This window comes from Zootoca vivipara, chromosome 3 (genome assembly GCF_963506605.1).
Source record: "Zootoca vivipara chromosome 3, rZooViv1.1, whole genome shotgun sequence".
Lineage (NCBI taxonomy): Eukaryota > Metazoa > Chordata > Lepidosauria > Squamata > Lacertidae > Zootoca > Zootoca vivipara.
The window spans coordinates 84930467-84954879 of record NC_083278.1 but is presented as its reverse complement, the minus strand read 5'-3'; the positions used below and the strand labels follow the sequence as shown (position 1 = coordinate 84954879).

Here is a 24413-nt window from a genome sequence, read left to right as displayed (position 1 = left end):
GTTTCATTATGTTTTTACACAAGCTGCCCAGCCAGATGAGATGTGAATAATAATAATAATAGCACGATCCTACTTGCTGCATTGATGATGTAGACTTTAGCACGGGTAGGGACTGAATCAGTCCAATCTTAAGGTGTTGCTGTGAAAGGAAGAATATAATAATGCTTGTTTTAGTGAACATTAATAGAGTTTATTGCTTAAATTTGTTTGGCTCACCGAACAAAATAACTCAGTGGAATAAAATAGGGGCAATATATCTTTAATTTTTTTTTTAGTATTACATTATATTCTTATAAAAAGGTGCAGATAAAAAGGATGCTACAGGTTTTGTACATTTAATTTCATTTAAACTGACCAACAAATGAGGAGACACCAAAGCATTAGAGGAGCAAGATGAAAACATGCAAGCACACACAGTTTTTGGGCAGGGGCACTTGCCAGGTTGATATACAAGATGGTGTAAGGCAGATTAGTTACCTCTTAAAATGGTAGAATTCCTCCCTTTACAAATGAAAATTCTGAGCTAGAATAGTGGTGGCAACCTAACTTATATTACTGGTTTTGATTAGTCAAACCAGAATAACATATTTCAGTAGTGGGGAACATGCAGCCCTCCAGATGATGTTGGCCTTCCATAAGCCCCAGCCAGCATGGCCCAGGGGTCAAGGATGATGGTAATTGTAGTCTAACAACATCTGGATGGTCACAGCTCCCTCGCCCTTGATGTAGCTGGCTGGCTGTGTTCATGGAACTAGCCCTTGAGCCAGGGACATTGTTGCATAGAAGATAAGGAAAACAGAAGGTGCACATCTTCATTCTACTGGGGGGGGGGGACCAGATGCATAGACTTTGCAGATACACCTGGAGGCACCCGCTTCCCTTGTTTAACGCTGCTGCCCATTCTACAGCTCAGCTTTGTGATGCAAAAACACACAAGGGCACTGAGAAATGTCTATGCGTGCTGGGCCGGCAGTGGCATATACTTTGGACTTCATTTGTGTTATGGTTGCCCAAAAAGGTTGTTTGCTGTTGAGATGGAGAATCTGTGGTCCTCCAACTGTTATTGGACCACAACTCCCTTTGTCCCTGACCACTGGCTAAGGCTGTTCCTCATTCTTCTGCAACACGTGTGGTGCAGGGAGAGCCTCCTGAGCTTGACATCTTTCCTTCAATGGAAGCCCGGCCCACTCACCCATCCTGCTTGAGTTGTGCCAAGTATGGAACTCTGCTTGCTCCAAATATACTGGTGCAGTCTCAATAGTCATGGCTGCAATGCGGTGTATACACAAAAATAGCAAACTAAAATAAGGCGAAATAAATAGAGGTGTGGCATTTACAGGGTTCCCCTAAAAACATTCCTAAAATTGTATTTTTTAATTATTAGAACATTAAAAAAAACCAGAACTGCATACATCATGTACATAACAGAACTGTACAACCGATCTCCTGTCCCTTCATGGAAACATATAAGATATAAACCTATTTCAATGGCTTTTGGGCTATACCTTGGGGGAGGGGGACAGAAAGAAAAAGGTCTGCCCAAAGAAGTTGAGGGGGGCATGGAGAGCCACAGCTCTTCTGCAGAACAATAGCTTTGCTCTCCTTCACTTTGTTAAACATAATACTTCTAAAAGACCTGCAAATATCGTATTCCAAATTAGAAATATCTCATTAAGCCCTTGCCATGCCCCCACCCCCCACCCCCGCAGATTCTGGGATGAGCGGACTCAAACTTTGGTTTTTATTACCCCTTGCAAAACTTGGAATGCTTTTTCCCTGGGAAATGCTCCATTGGCTGGAAGGAGATGAACCATTTGGATCTAACCAACAGAGGAGACTTCTAAACCTGAATTGCTACTGTATTGCCATCGCTGTTAACTGGCGATGTATTTGGATTAGCACGCCCACCTGGGTTAGGAACACATACCGGGTAGCCCAGTCCTAACATCATTGACACACTTTGCAACCAAAGTCTACAGAAGACGGTATGTTGTTGTAGGTTTTCTATTTGTTGTCAACCACAAACAACAGTGATGATGCATAAGTATTAGGAAAAGTTGAAGAGCTAGATTTGAGAAGATGCAAAGTCCAGCTGCAGTCATTAAAGCACTCTGGGATTTTGTGTTTTCAAGCATTCTCTTGATCTGACTTCCCCAAACTTGTGCCTCCCCATTGTTTTATACTACAACGTGCAGGAGCCCCAGCAGCACTGGCTGTAGCTGCTGGGAATTATAGTCTAAAGGGAGTTATAGTCTCCAGGTGCTGTTGGACTACAACTCTCATCATCCCTGAGCACTGGTCCTGCAGCCCGACTAAAGAACTTGCAACTTATTTTTCAGAGGGGAAAAATGCTTTGGATTTAAGCTGATTCAGGTCTAATGCATGTGCTTTTATTCATTTTTAAGTGATTGCTGCATGCCACCTGCTGCTGCCTGTCACCAGGTAAGCTTCCTTGCCACCCAAAATGGAGGGGGTGCGTGCCCCCTCTGAAATGGGACACTGACAGAGAGAGCCACCAGCAGGCTCCAGCCTGGCCCTCCTCCAATGCATAACCAGAAAGAATGGGTGTTATGGTAATGGCATCAGCATAAGACTAAACCACATCAACAGAAACATAGATCAGATTATTCTCTTTTTTCGCATTCAGGGTGAGGGTCACAGATGAATCTAAGCTGGTGAATTGGGATTTATCCTTTGTAATTAATCTCTCTGCAGGCCTTAAAGTCTTTAGAAACTAAGCAAGTGGGGAAAGACAGTGCTGAAAGAAAACAAATGTTTATATTCTGGGGGGGGGTGTTATCTTGGGCTTCTCTGCAAACTAAACTAATTTGTCTCCCCCTATGGCACATAAACGGCGTTTCCGTGCACTGCTCTGGTTCGCCAGAAGTGGCTAGTCATGCTGGCCACATGACCCGGAAGCTGTCTGCGGACTAACGCCGGCTCCCTCGGCCTATAGAGCAAGATGACTGGACCTAATGGTCAGGGGTACCTTTACCTTTACCTTTATGGCACATATAGCTTAAGTCTCAACATTGTGTCCACAATACATACAGTATTATCACAGTACTACATCTCCACTACAGAGCTCAGCAAGAAGCTTGAGATAGCAATAACATTTTCTTTTAAAAGTGTCTATTTCATCAACTTTGGAGGTGGGGCGAATACCCCCAAAAGTATGAGTTTGTAAAATCCCCCCACCCCAAAAGAAAAGTTTTTAGAAAGAACTTTTTTAAAAAAAGTGCTTGGGTCTATTTGCAGTGGGTTTGTTTCAAAAAAAGAGAGGCCCTTCAAAACAGGGAGGAGTAGTAAAGAAGAGAGCACATTGCATCCAGCCCTTGTAAGATTAACCGGCTCTTCACTGTCTGTGTCAAAGCAGAAGTGCTGGATTCTGGAATGTCATGAACAGAGAAATTCAGAAATTCACTACATTAAAATAAGGCAGCTTCTCTCTCTTCTGCATGTTCCTAGATATCTGATTTAGTGTTCCTGATGTTCTGACCAACAACCTCCCTCTACAATTTTCTAATGTGGTTTGCATAGAATACTGATCAGGCAGTGCTCAAGATGCAGACATCGTCTGCTCTACAAACTCAAGGTTAAGCTTGAAATTAAATAACACTTTGATACAAACAAAAAGCAGGTGATAAGGGGGAAGCAATCCTATGCTTCTTGGGAGGGTGGCTGAGGCCCACGGGTCAGCAGAGACGGAGGTCTACTGTGTGGCCACAGAAATTGCATAATGGCTCCCCACTGGCAGTGGGGGCAAGAGCAGGGCGTTATGGCGGAGGTCGCAGTTTGGAGGTGGGGAAGGTCAAAAGACAGGGAGGAAAGCTGCCCCTCACTTTCCACCCTGGCTGCAGTGAACCTGCAGAGCGCCAGATGTGGTGGTTCTTCCACAGCTTCTCCCACCCACAAAGAGGTCATAGGATTGCTCTGTAAAGTGACAATTTGAGCCTCTTGGGAATCCCAAAGAGTCCCAAGGACTTCTCACTCACAGATGACACATTCATTTCCAGAAATGGGCATGACCATCTATCGCTAGGCTTAACACCCAGCTCTTTCTCGCCTCTTTTTCCTATGCTCACTTGAGGGAAGATGGCAGCCTGTTCACCTCTTTAAGATAAATACGGACTCTAACGCTATATGCTTCTATTGCCATACAGCCATATAGGTACAATGAAACAGGAAGATATTAGTATGCTCCCTCTCGCTGTTCTGGCTGTGCATGTTAGATAGTTTCCACTGTGGAACAACTAATTATTTTTGGATTAATTACATGTGCTCTTTTCGAAGTCCACTGGGGTAAGCCACCTTTGAGTCTACCATTACTCCCTTCCAGATGGAAAAGTCCTCAAACACCCCAGCGATTTACTGATGCAGTGTGTTGTTGTTGTTGTTGTTGTTGTTGTTATTATTTACTACTACTACTATTAAAATTGTGCAGCCCTTTCTGGGAGTCCTGGGGCTTCCGAGAAGGCCAGCCTGTTAAAGTGTAAGCTCCAGTTCATCCCAGTAGAGTTATGGCTGCCAACACAAAGAGGATTCCCATTTCCAACCATCAGACAAACTCCATTTGTCTGGGTTTAAAAAAAGGAAAAAATATCCTACCTCTGCCAGTCCCAATAACCATTTTTATTGTGCTAACAAAATGATGTAGATTTACACCTGTGAACATTCTTATTTGCCACCCTTTCCCTACCACATTGCTCAGCAATGACAACTGAACTGGCTCGAAACCCATTGCGGTTGCTCTTCCGAGTGTGGTTCATCCTTCCCTCATTCTTTCTCATGGCTGGGCACATCCTTGAAGACTCAATATCCATGCTTCCTGAAAAAAACAAGGAGTGTCGCAAACAGTCTGTGTCTGTCTTCTTCGGATGAGCAGTTCCATCTACTTCCGCTGACGCAGCATCACTTGCTTTGCTTTATATGATATAGGCCACTAAGTAACATTTCTCCAGATTGAAAAACATCATTCAGGCTTCGACCAATGGCCTTTTGTAAATCCAGGGGAAGAGCAGAGCTGCAGCGCTGTAGAACCACTCCACAACAGATGCCTAGGATGGGCAGGAGGGTTCAGCAAACCAACCTGAAAATGTATTGTTAATTTTCTCAGATAGATGGAGAACTTTTTTTTTAAGTGTACACTTTGGCACAGAGCAAACCATAGTCTCTCTCTCTCCCCATAACTAATCGGCACAGAAGGCCCAATGGTTTGTGTTCCGCCACTGGGACCTGGGGGAACTTGGGAGGGGAAATGTCAAGAAGCAAACTCGTCCACCAAACAAATCCCTTGGGCTGTAGAGAGGCACTTTTATAACCATTCCAGATTATATGGCTATGGAAGAGAGCAAGATGGGAAGGCCCGTTCATCCTGGAAACAGTAAACAAAGCCACCAGATAGACAAGTCTCCTGGGCAAAGATATTGGCCAGCCTCCGCCATCTTGTTTGACTCGTTTGTTGTGGCAATAAGTCTTTGTTTTGTCCTTTCCTTTCCTTTGTGCTTCCTCCTCCTTTAATAATTGAGCTTTGTCACTGCCCGTTCCCGGCTCGTCTCCAAGTTTTGGTTCCCTGAACGCTTGCGGTTGCGCTTGAGCTTTGATAAGTCCTTGTCAAAGACCTCGCCGGACCTCAGAGCAGACACAAGATCATCGAACTCTCCCCCTCCCTCCTCAGAGACGCTGCCAGCCTTTGCTTTCTTCTGCCGCCGCTCCTTTTCTCTCTGCTCTTTTAGCTGTTGAGGGAGAAACAGACATATATACATGGATTTAAACTTGACAGGGAATGTATTTTAAAAAATGTATTGCTGAAGTCACTAACAGAGATATTTACACCTTGTATAAAACTGCGGGAGGCAGTGCAAGACAGGAGTGCCTGGCGTGCTATGGTCCATGGGGTCACGAAGAGTCGGACACGACTAAACGACTAAACAACATAAAAGCTCTATAGAATTTGATGTTTCTTGAACCACAAACCATATAATTTTTTTGGGGGGGGGCTAGGCATTCCCATTAGATTGGACTCTTTCATTCTTGCTTTTAATGATATTGTTTTAGTTAGGAAATCTATATGCCGCACCTTATCAAATCAGAAGGTGGTTTATGACATAACAAGCAACATAATGTACATGCATACATAATATCCATTATGGATTTTATGGGCATCCTACTGTTTATTTTAATTTTGTATCTGTTTTTCATGTTCTTATGCTGCAGTTTTCTATATCAATTTAGGAGATTTTAGGATACTAAGTGGTTTATAAATGCTTTTATATTAAAAAAAACTTCAAAAGTAAAAAGTTTGGGGCTTTTTGTGGCGGGAGGTGAGTAAGGAAGCACATGATAGAGGTGTATATGAATTTATGCTAGTAAGAGAAAGTGGAGATGGGGAGTTTCCCCTCCCTCTCACAACCCTAGAAACCATGTTCATCCAATGAAGCTGCATGTGGGAAGGTGAAGGACACACGAGAGGAAGTACTTCTTCACACAGATCGAGTTACAGGTAGGTAGCTGTGTTGGTCTGCCGTAGTCAAAACAAAATAAAAAAAATTCCTTCCCGAAGCACCTTAGAGACCAACTAAGTTTGTTATTGGTATGAGCTTTCATGTGCATGCACACTTCAAGCACAGGTAGACAATAAAACTCACTCCTACTAGACGTACTGATAGACATCAACTTAGCTTTAAAGGGGGGGATAGCTTTAGAGGAATTCTGGGAAGATAAAGCTATCAGTACCTACTAGTAATGAAGGCTATATATTGATTTTGGGATTCTACTGCCATGGACCATGTTTACGATTTTGCATAACTGATTTTTAGAATGTAATCTCTATTATTTTGCTTGGTTGGTCACTCTGACAGCTTTTACAAAACTGAAGGTGCAGAAATTCTTCAGTAATTTTTTTTTTTTAATGAAGTGGCAGCCCAGGACATCGTCCCCATGAGTTCAGAAAGCAAGGGGGCATTCCTTTAAGGCCAAATCAAAAAATAAAAATGAGCATGGAATTGGAGAAAACCCCTTTGAAAGAGAATGTTCTGGCTGGAAGCCACGATCCACTTATGTGTCAATTTTATAAAAGCCAGTGTGACAACTCGTGAATAAAAGAGCAGTGATTGTGAAAGTCGCTTTGGGGGTCATGTGACTCTTGCTGATGAAAACATAAGCATTGAAGCAGGACCTTATACCTCAAATCCAGGCCATCCCTGTGTGATTGAATGTTTGGGAGGAAGAGACAGAGAGAGAAATGCATTCCTCCTCCCACCCACACAGGAAGTGGGTGTCAAAACATGACCCTGACTGTATTTGAACTCGGTAGATAACACCCCACTGATTTCACTGGAGCCAGGAATATATCCCAAGTTGTGACCCAGAAACCCCAGGGCTTCTTTTTTGCCCTGGCCACACACAGTCCTTCTGTCCCCCCACTGTTCCCCTCCTAAATTCCAGTACTGATGACCTGCCAGTGCCTCTCATTCCTAGAAATCAAGGGTCTGCCCTCTCCTCCCATTCTGGTTGTGTGTTGGACAGTCTGCCTTTCAACACTTCTAAAACTGTTCCTTATTGTTGTTTCACACTTATGGGCTCATGACATTTTAAACCACACACAACTGCATACTAATTCACTGGAAAAGAGTTTCTTCAAAATAGACCTACATCCCCACATCGACCCCACCCCACCCCACCAAGCTCATTTAAGCTGGAGAAAACAAGGGTGTTTTCACAGGGGGCTCGGAAAAGCAGACCTCATTCTTAGCAAGGCTGGAGTGACCAACACTGCTAGGGTTAAAGTGCTGGCAACATGAAACGAGGCAGAAGAATGCTGAGGAACGGTTCTCAGGCTTGGGAAAGCTGTAAGGTTAGGAGAGGGAGGTCAGTTCACATGAACCCCCGGGGATCCAAGCATTAGCACTCTAGCAGCAGAATCAGCAAAGGGAATGAATTGGAGCATTACACAGCTGAGGGAATCATCTTTACCAAACCAAAAGGCAGCGTGCAATAGCTCTTGGAAGACCTCAAGTAAGAAATCAATTGCATGGCAGGTGTCTTCTTGCATAAGGTAACAGACAACAGTCTGCCCCAGCTCTATGCCTGGAGATCCGTAATTGGACTTCTCATATTTTTACATTTTGACCAGCAGGAATGGGGGGGGGGGAGAGTGGTTGAGTGCTAGAACCACAGGGTTGGTGTTGTGCCAGATTCTATTTCTGGTGTCAAGGGTTGAAGGACTGGACTCAGGAGAGGTCAAATGCATAGCTGCCAAGTTATCCCTTATTTTAAGGGATTTTCCCTTATGCTGAATAGGCTTCCTCGTGAGAAAAGGGAAAACTTGGCAGCTATGGTCAAATGGGAAATCATGAATTGCTGCTCTGTTTGCAACTTATCACTCTCCATGCTTCCTATGGCAAACAGTGGAACCTTCCCTTGGTATTTATCACTGTTTCTCATTGGAAACTGCCAGTATTTTCATTCTTGTCTGTACGGCACAGTGTGCATTGTCTCTTATTAGCATGTAGACATTGTGGTACTGAAAGGTGGGCGAGAGGGACAGATTATTACCACACAGAGCACATGGGACCAAAAGCATGAAAACGAGAGGCCAACAGGCAGGCAGGATATGAGCTCAGATGGGACAATGGTGCAGGACAGCTGGCCGCACTGTGTGTGGGAGTGCAGAGGGAAGACATGTCCCTCTGCACACATTGTCCTCAGACGTGTCCCAAGATGCTTGGAAAAACAACTTCCCAGAAGAAAGCTCTCTTTTTGCTCCAACACACTTGAGTCCTCCTCACCATGGCTTCCATGCGTGCCCTCCGCTCCTCCTCCTCTTTCTTCTTCCTCATATTCTCCAGATCTTGTTTGGCTTCTGTGAAGGACTGCAGGAAGGTGTCAAAGATGCCAAAAAACTCATCTGGCTGCATCCTACCCTCATGCTCTCCAAAGTGCTTCAGCGCCTTGGCGTACTGTCAGAGAAAGGAAGAAAGATTTTTTTATTTATTTTAAAAAACCACAGACAGATTGCAATTAGAACAGGAAAGAAAAGGCACAAGTGTGTTATGAAGTGAAATGCGCGCCCCCCCCCTTATTTTTATTGCTAGTGAAAATTCCCATGGGTGCCTAGCAAACCAAGGGATTGGGTTTGTCATTTTAATGGTCCTTTTGCCTCACCAGTCTGGAGAGCTGGGCTAGCGAAGTCTAGGGCAGGCCACACAATAAGCATGAAGCAGCTAAGGCTGCAGTTCTCGTTATTCATGAGGCCATCTTGAGACACAATAAAGCGGCTGCCGGTATCTGCCAGGCACCATGCTGCATTGCTTATTTGGTGTAATGAGCGAGCGAGCCAGAACTGGTGGCAACATTTCTCCTAGTACAAGCAAACGGGTGCCAGAAGGAGTTGGGAATAAGCTTTGACTTGAATGTAAGAATTTGTTACTGAAGCTGACAGTTGTGAGGCTTGAGCAGTGGTTTGTGCACTCTTACACACACTCTCTCACACACACTCATATGGCAACAACAAAGCAGGTCATCAGGTACATCAACACCTTAGGTATAAATTCAAATCTGAATTGCTGGTGGCGGCAGTGACAACAGTTAAACAGCCCCCAGGTTCTGCCCAACTTCTTTCCTTCCTGATTACCTGCAAAGTGCAAAGAGGCTCTTACAGGAATAGCACAGCATTTTGATAACAGGGATTTTGTGGCACAATTACTTTAAGAGACCTCACACCCAATATAAAAGGTTGTTTCCTAGGAGAAATGAAACACTGGCTAGACCATGTGGTTGATGAGTGGGGGAGAGAGGGTAGTAAATAAGAATGGACAGTGTGGAGACTTTACTCTCATTCTTTTATAAGGAGAATGCAGAGGCTAAAAGAAGCATTTGGTAGCTGCCAACTGCATCTGTCACAAGGCAGCCATGATCTGGTTTGGTGAAATCACAGCAATCACTGATTTTTTTCTCACCCAGTCCTTTCCCCCAACATTTGTTTTTTGTTAGGTCTGCTAAATATTCCATTTTTAAATATATACTCCATGAACACTGGCATTCTGGTTCTCCTCCACACCCGCATGGATGTAGACATCATGAGATACACGGTAGTTTTATCCTCACAGCAGCTGAAGAAATGAGCAAGATTAAACATCATATGACGCATGACTTTTCACCACCTCAATAAGCCTCTCTGTTGAACACAAAATGTACGATCTCCCTTTCCAGTACATCCTCCTGACAACAGGCCCTTAACCCTGCAACCCTCTGTGCATTACAAACTGAGCTTGCTTGTGTACTCCCCAGCTTGCCGCAATTTCTTTCCAGAAACTGCCTGACTTAGAAGAAATGACACAATAATCTCATTTGAGATCAGAAATGGTGATCTCCCTGTGTGTCAAAATCTTTACCACCGCAGGCAACTTTGCTTAGTTTCTTGTGTCCTCCTGGATCATTCGCTCAGTAGCGGTGCTACTGAAGCTGGAGCAATGCCTGTGGCTTATGCTCGCCTTTTATGTAAGTGAGTAATGCAGAGTTTCACATGGCAGAAGCCACAATCAAGGATAACACAGGGGGCATTTCTCTCCCATGAGATGCCATTAAGACTGGGCATGATTGCTCCTGCAAATGGTTAAATGCTCAAAACAAAAGGGAACACAGCAAGGCTCTCTCTCTCTCCCCTGAGAAGAACTGTCTGCCACAGCTCCTTTTCCATCTCAAAAGTGGCTGAGCCATTATTTTTTAAAGCAAATAAACCCAAACTCTGAACTTACTTGCTTTCTTCTTCCCTCCACAGATCCTTCTTCAATTAGGCCAAACTAGATATGATGACGAATGCAAGGCTGCCATTCAGAAGAACAGCCGTATTATTTGCCTTCCCCTACTCTCCCAATATCTGAGCCATTTCAATATGTTAGGGAATATTTATCCTCCCCTTTTAGGTACTGACTCCCATATTTAGTTTCATTTGCTAAATTTATATGCAGCGTCTCACAAACACAACAGAATTTCAAAGCAGTTCCCAATAAAACAATACCTCAAGTAAAATCAATCTAAGTAACAACCAAACTATCTGCGACCCAGTGAGATGTTCTGAGTGACCAACAACTTTGTGTGTTCAAGCGCCTCTCTGTTTCACAGCCAGATTGCTGGTCTACAGCACCATTCTGAGACTAGGGCTTTCATTGCTCAGCCTTGTTCTGCTTTCTTGCACACGTCACTCAATTCTATTAATATATCATCCACTAATGCCTATAAGATTTTAAGTGACAGGCTAAAATAGACAACTTTACCAATACTGAATGACCAAAGTAGGTTGAGGAAAGGTATTTGGTGGTTAGGATTTCTCATATTTTCTTAGGGAAGCCTGAGGTTCGTGACTATTATAAATTAACCCATTCAAACATCATTTAATGGAACCTCAACCTAGGCATCATTTACTTCCACAGTAACTCGCATATTCAGCAGTTTGATTTTGGGAATAGGACTAAGAAATTAGACCTGAACATCTTAAAAGCGTTTTGAAATTTGACCTGTGTCTGACTCTAAGGCTGTACGGTATAGGCAACTCTGGTTGATAAGACTTACTGGTTTGTACTGGCACTTCCTTGGCTCAGAAGATCCGCTGAATTCTGGTCCCCCTTCCTTGTTCATTGGATCCTGTTGATCCCAGCTGCCTGTGAAATGCTTCCCAATGTGTTTCAACACTTGGCAACAAATTCTCTCTGTACTCGCGGCTTTTTGTCCCTATCCTGTAAATACTCCTTGCTGATACTATGCATACCCGCCTGCCAAGTTCCTTGATTCCAGAACCCACCATGAATCAGGAGAAAGCCTCATTCTGCCATTGCACCCTCCGTCTATGAGCACAGAAACATGGAACTGCTTTTTTTGCTTTGTAATACACAAAGTAAATGTATTTTTTGTTGTCGCTTCCTCTTTACGGTGCGCCAGGAAAGCAGTAGCTCCCAACACCCACGGAAGAGAGACAGAGGCAGATAATCAGATAATGATGGGGGAATCTCATTATCTGCATTCCTCTTTGGTTGGAAGAGGGGACCAGGGGTCCTTCACCTGCAGGTTGGGGGAAGATCATTGGGAACAAGGATGAGGCAGTACATTTCTACATCACGATGGGTGAGGTGTTGTGCTCCTTCCCTTTAAGCTAGATCCATACACAGAAAGGTGTTCCATCCCAATGACTGTCACTGTTCTTCAGCTTAATGGCCAAAGCCTTTAAAGCAAGACCCATTTCAGTGTTGATAAAAATCTCATTCATGAGTGTTTTCTTTTTAAAAGGAACAGTATCATGGAATTTCTGAGTTTTCTGGCCTCTGTTCGTACTGGCCAGTTGCAAGAAGTTTCCATGGTGGAGACAGCACTCCTGATTCAACAAACACAGAGAGACCATTGAGAATGGAGCCATTTCAGGCCCTGGGAAGCACATCTGGGGAGATATATATATAATTTTTATTTATTTATTTTTTTGGGGGAAAGCAGGGGGTGGGGAAAGAAAGTCAGAAAGTAAAGTGAGCATGAGAAATAGCTCCGGTTTTGTTAAGGACAGAATACTCCCTTCCTGGCTCCAAAGGCAGCTCAGGGCTTGATGAGGAGTGAAAGCTGTGAGCTCCTCCAGTAGAAGCTGAAAAGGAACTTGGTTCAAGAATAGTAGCTGTGCACATGATTGTACAGAGTGACAGATTGATGGGGCATGTTATAGCAATTAGAATTAAGCATCTCTCGTTGAGAACATTATGTTGGCAAATGTGCATGCAGCCACTTCCAGACATGATTGGCTTTGCTGTGGGGAGACATGTCAATTAGCTTAGCAGAACCAGGAACCTGATTCTCCTCCCCCAGTATGATTAAATCCAGTTTGGGATGAAAATAAACCCTGGATTCTTAATCCTCAGAACACCAGAAACAAATTGTACCAAGTGATGGAAAAGCTACACGATTGGAAGATACTGACTTTGCTAGCACAAATAGACAGAAAGCTCTCATTTGCTGAGCTGGATTAAGCATTATGTGAGGTAACACGCAGTTCAGGTTCTCAGCCATGGTAAAGCATATGCCATGGGGCGTAATATGGGCATTCCCCCGCTGTGTTGAGGGACTATTGTTTTGCAGGATCTGTTTCTTTTCACTAGGCTATGTTATGATTCTTCAAAGCTCACAACTCAGAGGTAGTCTTTGGAAGTCAAGCTACGCATTATACTGCATAACTACTTAGTTTATTTTAATTGGTTTAATTACTGGCACACACATGGGATAATGCATTTCCTACTGCAAACGTAGCACACAGTAAAAAAAAAAAGTCTTAGCTCCGATCTAAGCAGAAATCACCAATACAGACTTCCCCCCTTGTTGTCCTAGACTTGGGCCCATGAAGTGTGACCTAACCTTGCTCTTTGGCCCTCCCTGAGAATATACCACAAACCAGTGCTACTGGTGTTCCTAGAAACAGGACACCTAAAGCCCAAAGATGGATGGTTTCTGTTCTGTTTTGATTGGGGCTAGGGAAAGAAAGAGGTAATCCTCCCCTCACTATGCCCCACATCTAACATTATTTCATTCATTATTATTCATTTAATTTGCATACCACCCTTCATCCATAGATCTCAGGGATGAGATCTACACAACAAGCAAGCAAGCAAGCAGAATTCCTCACAACATGTCTCAGAAAATAGGGACATTCTACTGGTGTAAAAGGGACACGGGTGGTGCTGTGGGTTAAACCACAGAGCCTAGGGCTTGCCAATCAGAAGGTTGGCGGTTCGAATCCCCTCGGCGGGGTGAGCTCCCGTTGCTCGGTCCCAGCTCCTGCCAACCTAGCAGTTCGAAAGCACATCAAAGTGCAAGTAGATAAATAGGTACCGCTCCAAGCGGGAAGGTAAACAGCGTTTCCGTGTGCTGCTCTGGTTTGCCAGAAGCGGCTTAGTCATGCTGGCCACATGACCTGGAAGCAGTACGCCAGCTCCCTCGGCCAATAATGTGAGATGAGCGCCGCAACCCCAGAGTCAAACCATTAGTCCGTCTAGCTCAGTACTGTCTACACTGGCAGTGGCTCTCAATGGTTTCGGTCAGCAGTCTCTCTCTGCCCTGCCTGGAGATGCCAGGAATTGAACAGGAATTGAACAGTGTTGGTGCTGACCTTTAAAGCCCTAAACGGCCTCGGTCCAGTAGGCTATACCTGAAGGAGCGTCTCCACCTCCATTGTTCTGCCCGGACACTGAGGTCCAGTGCTGAGGGCCTTCTGGTGGTTCCCTCGCTGCGAGAAGCCAAGTTACAGGGAACCAAGCAGAGGGCCTTCTCGGTAGTGGCACCCACCCTGTGGAACGCCCTCCCACAAGATGTCAAAGAGAAAAACAACTACCAGACTTTTAGAGGACATCTGAAGGCAGCCCTGTTTAGGGAAGCTTTTAATGTTTAATAAATGATTGTATTTTAATATTTCTGTTGGAAGCCGCCCAGAGTGGCTGGGGAGGCCCAGCCAGATGGGCAGGATATAAATAATAAATAATAAATTATATATACCTTCTGCATGCAAAACAGCTGCTCCACCACTGAGCTTCTGCCCTGGCTAAGGAGATTTCTGTATGAGGGATAAGATGCCCTTTTCCCTGTAAGTAACCCTAGAAACTGAGCTCGGTTAACATTCCCACTTAACACCAGGCCTTTTCGGGGAAATGTAAATTTTGGCTAACTTTCCTTCATTCTTCCCTTTTGCTTGCTCATTATATATTTTATTCCCTCAGGCCACTGGATCCAGACAGAAATAGAAGCAAGAAAACAACCCAAGAACAAAGGTCCTGTTAATGAAGAGAAACCAAACAAAAAGTGAAGGGTCTGGGAAGCAAAGGGCTATATGCGAACAGTACCCAAACCAATCCTATATTAACCTGGGGCTCAAAGACAGACAGACAGCTGACAGCTTGAAATAACAGGCTTGTTGCTTTAAGATAAAGGACATTAATTTTGAGGAAAGCCAGATAAAACACTCTGTGTATTTCATTTTTATAACATTTCCATTTCCCATTTTTAAAAATTAACCCCCCCCCTTTTACATTTGTTTTTTATGCTGCAAGGCAACTCATCTTAGCCATGAAAAACAGACACACTCACAGAGGAGAGAGGCAGTTATAACTTTAAAAGGTCAGAGCTGGGCTGTGGCACATTTTGAAACAACATAGCGTAGAGAGTGAGGCCCTGTCATGTGTCATGATACAAGATAGCAGGGCTGGATTAAACAGCTGGCTAAACACGCTGCACTTGGAGGGTCAAGCTGGGGCCCAGGCAGCAAGCGCCATTACCTGAGAGCACCACTAGGTGGTGCTGCCCTGCAGATCAGAACAGCTTGGCTTTCCCCTCATGGCAGAATCTGTCAATTTCAGTCTCTCTCTCTCTCCGTTTCTCATATTTTCAATCTTAAATTTCCTTCTCCACATTTCTGCATCAGATTGTGATTTTTTAAAAAAGAAGTCCTCATGAAAATCCAACATTTTAATGCACTCCCCCCCCCAGCAATTTCCCCTAATACTGTATGTGCATTTTTGCATGTTATTTTCACAAATATTTTCATGCATACTTTGCCTAAACATATCCATTTTTGTACACATTTATTGGCTGGCTAGCTCCGGCACAAAATTCGGAGCAGTTTGAATTTCAAAAGATAACTGCCGTTTGGTCCACATATTGTTTCAGGAAGTTTAAGTCTGGTAAGTTCACATTACAATGTGAACTGAACCAAATCCTGCCCTCCCCATCTCTACAGTGCCGAGGGCCTTCTGGCGGTTCTGTCGCTGCGAGAAGCCAAGTTACAGGGAACCAGGCAGAGGGCCCTCTCGGTAGTGGCACCCGCCCTGTGGAACGCCCTCCCACCAGATGTCAAAGAGAAAAACAACTACCAGACTTTTAGAGGACATCTGAAGGCAGCCCTGTTTAGGGAAGCTTTTAATGTTTAGTAAATTATTGTATTTTAATATTTCTGTTGGAAGCCGCCCAGAGTGGCTGGGGAGGCCCAGCCAGATTGGCGGGGTATAAATAATAAATTATAATAATAATATTATTATTATTACAATGGCACTAGCAGCCATGTTCCTAATAGTGCACAGTGACTATTTGAAACAGACTCGCTAGCAAAGTAAAAGTGAGGTGAATAACAGCTGTACATCAGATGGCACGGGAAAATAATTTCCACAACCCCAACAGATGCAATGGATGAGAGCACAAGGCTGAAGGGCTCATAAAGCATCTGGGCTGAGCAGAAGGTAGCCTGGGATCTGCTGGTGGGTCTCTGGGTGATCTGAAGTAGATCAGCAAGGATTACTTGCTCTCAATTGTTTAAGAAAGGCAACAACTAAACGACCCCCCGCAGGAGGGGGCTTTTGTATGGAAGAAGTGTGTAAGCTCAATGCATATTCGTCATTTAAAACAAACTCCTGGGCTCAGAATTCTTTTATTCCTTTGCACCAAACTCCAGTAGGTAGATATCAGGGCTCTAGCACAAAACACAGTCGGTCCTACAAGGCTGAGTTGGAGAACAGTGGCTCCCCAAAATATGAATTCCTGTATGATGGAGCCTGCGAAAGAAGGGGCATTTCACATGTTGCAGAGACAATAACGGCCCAAAGCATCGAGGGGTGTGATGCGATGCGATCAACTTATAGTAGAAAGCACCAACTTCAGCTGTAATGTGAAGTGGCTGAAAATCAGGAAACCAAGCCACTCAGGCAAAGTTCTACCACAACACCAAAAGAGCCCGTGTTTTTTCAAGCTCCTTACATAAAAGAGAAAAAATGGGCCAAGGTGTAACAGACTTACTTGGTGCTATTAGCTGCCTTTATCACACTAGCAAACCAGGACACGTTTGCCATTGTTACACCTTGTTTACATTATGACTTGTTCTCCTTTAAACATTCTCGTGCCTTTATACTGTTTTCTTATGTTTCTTCCCCACCCTAGATACTGAAGGCTTAGTGCCAACTTCTGGTCAGGAGAAAATAAATTGAAGGTCTACTCTTCTGCTGCTTTACAGTTTGCCTCTTGGGACATGATGTACATGCTTCTCTCCGAACACAGAGGTTATCAGGTGGAAAAAGAAGTGTCTGTTTTGCTCCAGGCGATACGTTGGGAAGCTAATACCAGCCCCAGTTTCCAATATATGCAACTTGCTAGCTATCACAGTTTTAGTTCTTCAGTGCTTTCCTGTCTTTCCAGAAGTATCCTACGAATGGTACATTTGGGTCTACTGAACCCATCTTGGCTAACAGGGTCACTGCGTACTAGATATTTGGAAGGGAAATTAGATCTGGAGATCAAAAGTTAGCCAATCCCAGGGGTCAGCAAACTTTTTTAGCAGGGGGCTGGTCCACTGTCCCTCAGACCTTGTGAGAGGCCGGAATATATGGGGGGGGGGAATGAATGGATTCCTATGCCCCACAAATAACCCAGAGATGCATTTTAAATAAAAGTACACATTCTACTCATGTAAAAACATGCTGATTCCCGGACCGTCCGCGGGCCCGATTTAGAAGGTGATTGGGCTGGATCTGGCCCCCGAGCCTTAGTTTGCCTACCCATGGCCTATCCAATTGTTACTGGAGGATGTATTTAGATTGGGATGTTGCAGGTAAGTTGCATTATCACAGCAGTTCTGTACCTTTGTCTAATCAAACGTGCCATTCAAACAATAATTACAGACCTTTAAAGAGCCACCCATTCTCCCATTCATTTCTGCAGACAAGATTCCTTTCTCAGTGAAGAACAGATATATGTGCTCTGTGCAACAGCCCATTAAAAATGAAAACAAAGTTACATGCCTCGTATGTGTTTTGCGTTGGAGGACCGTATCAAAGAACAAACATTTTAAAAGCATTTTCCTACCTTATCCTTTGCATCGTTCAGAAGGTCTTCCAGCTCTGAAAAGCTAAAACTGGCTACAGTGATGAAGTCGCCCATGACAGGGACAAATCTATCACCAGCTTCCCGCATACGTCTCTTCTGGTAGTCCAGCTCCTAAGAAAAGAGGAAGATCAGAGCAACTGACTGGCGAAATTATTAAAACAGGTGCAGCCACACTCCTAAGACCAATCAACCATGTGTCTGCTGGGCAGCTTTGGAAGCAGCAAGGCTTGAGACATACAAAACAAGCCACTTCTTAAACATTCCTGGTGGCAAAGCACATAGCAATTCAAATCAAATTTCTACCATTGATTCCTATGTTCACAGGTCGAGACCTACCTGTCCTCCTGGCTCTGGCCCTTAATCTTCAGGAGCTGTTCGTTTTGTTTTGTTTTTAAAATCAAGTATCTAGTCTCTTTATTTACAGAGATATACAGGCAAACATGCAAGAAATATTCTGCTCGGGCGCTCAGCAACTAGCATATCCAGGGGCCATTACGGTTGTGGGTTTCAGCCCCATGTTGGGCAAAAAATTCCTGCACTGCAGGCTATTGTATAATTAGATGATCCTTGTGGTCCCTTCCAACTCACATGATTCATTGCCATAGGAGAGTCTGGGAAGGCCTGGCTGTCTCATAGCTGTTCCCTGAATATGTCTCTCTGTGTGTGTGCACAGGCATGCACAGTGCTCTCCCATAATCCCTAGCCATTGGCCATAATGCCTGGGGCTGATGGGAGTTGGAGTCCAACAACAACTAGAGGGTACCATCTTGGATACCAGTGGTACACAGTGAAATCAGAGTGGTGGTGATGAAAGGGGAGGGGGCAAGAGATGGAAGGCCTGGGAATAGACTGAAGCAAAGAGGAACATTAAGTAGACAGGAAACAAAAACACTGCAGACAAAGCAAAGCCTAACATAAGACAATATGAGACAGCATAATTTAACATTATCAAGGAAAAGATCCTTTTCCCTTCCATTAAACAAGACCTTTTTAAAAACAACAACCACAACAGCACATTCCTGAATCACTTGGCAAGAGCTAAGGGTAACACACACACACAGGGTATTTCCCAGCACATCAAAACAATGAAGGAAATTCAGAGTCTAAAGTACCCAACTTTCACTTTTATTTCATATTGTAACAAAAGGGAAAGACTACATACACCAATGGAAGTGAGAGCTGGACCATAAAGAAGGCTGATCGCCGAAGAATTGATGCTTTTGAATTATGGTGCTGGAGGAGACTCTTGAGAGTCCCATGGACTGCTAGAAGATCAAACCTATCCATTCTTCAGGAAATCAGCCCTGAGTGCTCCCTGGAAGGACAGATCGTGAAGCTGAGGCTCCAATACTTTGGCCACCTCATGAGAAGAGAGGAATCTTTGAAAAAGACCCTGATGTTGGGAAAGATTGAGGGCACTAGGAGAAGGGGACGACAGAGGACGAGATGGTTGGACAGTGTTCTCGAAGCTACGAACATGAGTTTGACCAAACTGCGGGAGGCAGTGCAAGACAGGAGTGCCTGGCGTGCTCTGGTCCATGGGGTCACGAAGAGTCGGACACGACTAAACGACTAAACAACAACAACAACAACAACATACACCAATGGGATTTGGAAGAAAACGTTTCTTTCTTAACAAACTTGTCAGTGCTTTGAATGACCTCAGGAGGTCAGTCAAGGACAGTATCAAGTGCTCCTTGCTCTTCCTTTCAAAGCAGCCCCATTCACAACAAGGCTTGACAATGGGCATGGCATAAGCTCTAACCTCTGGGTGTTCTGTTGCCTTTGTGAACCATTATAGCACGCTGGATCTCTTCCAAACCAAATGAAAGTATCGGTAATCATTAATCAGATAGTGGTTTGCCTTCCACTTCTCTCTCTTTTTTTGAGATTGTAATTCTCAGCATGTGCAGTTTGGTCATGCCTTGAACTTCCATATTCAGGTTACCTGCCAAATGGACTTATTTGCCTAGAACAGTAATGAGCACCTTGAGAACTGGATCTCACAACTGAGCGAGCACAGACTGACTTTTGAACACCTTAAGCTGCTTGAGATTGTGAAACAGGGTGAGACCTGGCCTCAAATGCCCTTTTGTCATGCAGCTCAATAAGAAGCCTTGGGCCCATCATACACTCTTAGTCTAATCCAGTGTTTCTCAACCTTTTTTGGGCCAAGGCACACTTGTTCCATGAAAAAAATCACGAGGCACACCACCATTTAAAAAGTTTAAAAAATTAACTCTGTGCCGCCCTATATTGACTATATAATTATGACTGTAAGAAACACTTGCCAATTGCTGTGTTGGTTGCAATCTCCTGTAATAAGGCTTCACAAGCCGCTGATTTCTCTGCCAGCACAATCCTTTGCTCAGCAAGTTTCAGGTTGAGCTGATCCAGCCAGCTTCTTTAAGTTTGTCTAAAACCACCCTCCCGGGTTCCTTTCCGGCGGGTCAGTGTTTTTTATTGGCGGCCGCCAGGCATGTGACAATGCAAATCGCCCTTCCTGTCGCCGCACGTCGCGGCACACCAGCCAGCGTCTCACGGCACACTAGTGTGCCGCGGAACAGCGGTTGAGAAACGCTGGTCTAATCGGCCTCACAAGGTTGTTGTGAAGATAAGAGGGTCAAATAGAAGTTTCCTGGGTTTCCATTATGAAAACTGCATACTTAAATACACAAGTTGTGATAAAATACATGTTCAAGGATGTGTTTAAACATGTATTCAAATTTTATATATATATTTTTAAATCACAAATTAATACAGAAATGGGATGGAAAGGACATATGAGTTAACATCTGAAAAACTGACTAGGGCCAGAAATGATGTGATCTGCCCATCCCTAGAGGATGGAGAGAGGTAACCTCCATTTATGTCACCTTCAGTTCCTTGGAATCTGGTGGGATGCAGACGGAAGAAACAAAGAAGAAACAAATACATGGAAATATTTTAGGGTTGTTCACATTTAGAGCTGGGAGCCCCGGAAACCTTTAATTGTGCTTTGTCGGGGTTAGCTAGCTACCCATGCCACCCTCTCTCTTTCTCCAATCTCTTCCTCTCAGCATTTAGACTGCAAGATCCTCAGGGCAGGGAATATTTTCCTTCTGTAAGAAAGATACTGCCTACAGTAATGGCTTACTAATACCCCCTAGTTTTAACTGAAGCATTATCTTGTGCTGGGATTGTTTGGGGCATTGGATATTGTCTTTAAGATGGCAGAGGGTTTTTTTGGGGGGGGGGCGCTCTGGCTCTCCAGGTATTGCTGAACAACAACTCACACCAGGAGTTGCAAAATTCAGAAGTGAAAGTTAGGACACTGTGCTCAAAAAATCTACACCAGGGGTACCCAAACTACCCAATCACCTTCTAAATCCAGCCTGTGGACAGACCGGGAATCAGCATGTTTTTACATGAGTAGAATAATAAATAAATAAATAAATAAATAAATAAATAAATAAATAAATAAATAATATTTTATTTATACCCCGCCCATCTGGCTGGGTTTCCCCAGCCACTCTGGGCGGCTTCCAACAGAAAAATAAAATAATCTATTAAACATTAAAAGCTTCCCCAAACAGGGCTGCCTTCAGATGTCTTCTAAAAATCTGGTAGCTGTTTTTCTCTTTGACATCTGATGGGAGGGCGTTCCACAGGGCGGACGCCACTACCAAGAAGGCCCTCTACCTGGTTCCCTGCAACTTGGCTTCTCAAATGTGTCCTTTTATTTAAAATGCATCTCTGGGTTATTTGTGGGGCATAGGAATTCGTTCATTTTTATTTTTTTCCAAAATACAGTCCGGCCCCCACAAGGTCTGAGGGAGAGTGGACCAGCCCCCTGCTGAAAAAGTTTGCTGGCCCCTGATCTACACTATCAGAGGTTTTAGAAAAGAAACACAAGTACTCGCAGTAAAAGCCACAAACACAGTTGACAACAAGGCAGATGGATGCCCTGGCAGGGCTCACAGAGAATGGAGAGTGTTTATGAATTTGCATTTTGATATACTTTGCATTGCCTGCTTCACTCTGTGAAGTTTTTCAGAGCTGGACTCAAGTCTCATTTTTTAAAATGGTGCTGCCAGCCCTGGGAAGTGAAGGATTACAAAGTGCCTCTGTTGAGCAGCTGACTGTGAACCTATTTTTAGCCCTGTGTTTGTAATAAGGAGCTTTGAAGAGCCCTCTCAACTGTCAGAGCCAGGACTGTGGCGAGAACACGCTGGAACGCAGTCAAGAGTTGCACCTTCCCCCCCCCCCCGTCAAGTCCCCTCCCAACAAGGACCTTCCATTGTTGCTATAGTGCTGCATTTTTACATGCCAAAAGTGGGTGGGGGGAGCAGTGAAATGAATGAGCAAGACGGGGAGGTGCTGGCTGCCAAGGCTAAACAGAGGTGGGAGGGAGGGGTGTATGAATGGGAAAAAGATGTTGCCCAAGGAAGGGAAGGAGAAGGTACTGCAAGGACACTGGGCAAACAACTCACAAGCTTGAAACCAAACCGAATCTATGGTTTATCACTCAACAGCTGCAACTATCCTGTAATTTCTTGGATGCCTGAAACAGCCAACACAGAGCAGCTCTAGGCACACAGCGCTTTCTTAGCATGCAAGGGGAAATGTGCCTGCTGGAGAGGGGTGGGGCGAGCTTGTCAAGGAACAAAGTCAGAACTTGAGAGCGACCTCCTCAATATTTATCATGCAAACTGGCTCTGCCACAACCGCTGTGAATCCACATGAAACTTGAGATTTGAAAATGCACACTGAACAGTATTTCATTCTGTGGAAGCGAGCACTGAGCAGTGTTTCCAATGGCTTGGCTTGCACACCACACTCAGCCAACTGTTGGCTTAATGCATTTAAGTGATGGAACCAATTTGTTTTTTCTTGCCAGAAGCAGGACCCAAGCCAGTGGATTCAAGCTGCAAGAAAAAGGATGAAGACAGTGGAACAAGCTCTATCAAGAAGGTGGTGGACTCCTTCATTAGAGGACTTTAAGCAGAGGCTGGATGGCCACTTCTCAGGGATGCTGAAATAGTAGGTTTCCTGCATCCTCAGGAGGTTGGACCAGGTGACTGACAAGATGCCTTCTAACTCTATCATTCTAGTCCTTGCATCACATGCTCCAGAAGTTACTACAAGATCATGTTATGTTAGGACTGTAACTAAAAAGGCCAGCTCCAATAGCATTTTATTTAAAAACCCATTAACATTATGTTTTGAGTCAACTGACAGTGATCTTGAACCTGCAAACTGAGAGAAGTCATTTATTTACAGTGTAAATGGGGGGGGGGGTGTATTCAGGGGATACTTGGTTCCACCACTTGACTCCCCATGCTCAGGAGTGAGAGAATGAGAGGGCACCTTAACTCCCTGGCTATCCAGCATATTGAGATACTCTTGATGTCACCAGCTATTCATGCAGGAGCAATAATGTTCTCCAGTCCAGGGAGAATGAATGTAAAATTCTGTGTTTGGTCCACACCCAGTGCTGCACACACACACACACACACACACACACACACACTGCAGGATTAGTTGGTAATGTGTCACAGACCCATGCTGAGTACGTTACTAAAACTATATCTGTAACATTTGAAGTAGATCCATACATTAAATTTTGCATAAATATAACACTCTTTCCAAAGTACCCTACATAGATGAATCTTCAGTTGGGGAGATTATTTAAAGCAGTCCCAGTGTTTGCAGACAAATAATTCAACTTCGTTGTTCCCGCAAGGGGACAATGACAACAAATATTTATTCTATTCTATTCTAATATGTAATATTAATATGTACTAAGATAAAATGAACTGGGTGATAAACTTTACAATGTCATAATTTAGCCTTGCAATTATGTTTAGTTCTTGCTGCTTGACGTATTTTTGCTGCAACAGCAATTGTGATAGAGAGTCATCCCAAATCACAGGTGGGAGGCAGAAGTAGCATGACTTTATGAAGGCCACACAGAAAAGCCAGTGGACAGCCAAGAGGAGAAAGTAGGTGTTCTTGGCTCTAGGTCCTACATTCAGTTCACCAGACCACAATCCCCTAGAGAAGAACCAGTATGACTGAGTCTTTCTGTTTTGCAAAAGCCCGTTGGCTCCATTCCTTGTTTGTCCAGTGTGATTCTATTCACAGGGCTTGTAGTAACAGAACTCTACAGTGATTGCCCCAAGTACCCTGTTTCTCATATTTTAAGACATACCCATAAAATAAGCCATAGCAGGATTTTAAGCATTCAAGGAATATAAGCCATACCCCAAAAATAAGACATAGTGATAGGCGCAGCAGCAATGTGGGCCGCGGCAGGAGGAGGAGGAAAAAAATAAGACACCCCTTGAAAATAAGCCATAGTGTGTTTTTTGAGGGAAAAAATAAATATAAGACATGTCTTATAATATGAGAAACACGGTATATAACACTGGGTAGAAAACGAAAGCACTGAGCCACTCCCTAGAAAGTAGGCAGCCAATTCTCTCTGTGGTTGTTTTGAACAACCAACTACAAGGTACCTTCCCTGCTCAATTATGCACGCA

General features: G+C 44.0%; 1 protein-coding gene across 4 annotated transcripts in view; it reads right to left on the bottom strand.

The window, feature by feature from the left end:
* Positions 1 to 233: 233 nt before the first annotated feature.
* Positions 234 to 24413, bottom strand: part of DAAM2 (dishevelled associated activator of morphogenesis 2) — a 217002-nt gene continuing 192822 nt past the window's right edge. For all 4 annotated transcript variants that reach the window (XM_035108128.2, XM_035108129.2, XM_035108127.2 and 1 more), the window contains 3 exons: positions 17869 to 18000; positions 8790 to 8960; positions 234 to 5735 (listed from right to left, as the gene is read on the bottom strand). In XM_035108128.2, coding sequence (XP_034964019.1) covers positions 5517 to 5735; positions 8790 to 8960; positions 17869 to 18000 — 522 coding nt within the window. In that variant the 3' untranslated portion in view covers positions 234 to 5516. The remainder of the gene's footprint in view (positions 5736 to 8789; positions 8961 to 17868; positions 18001 to 24413) is intronic.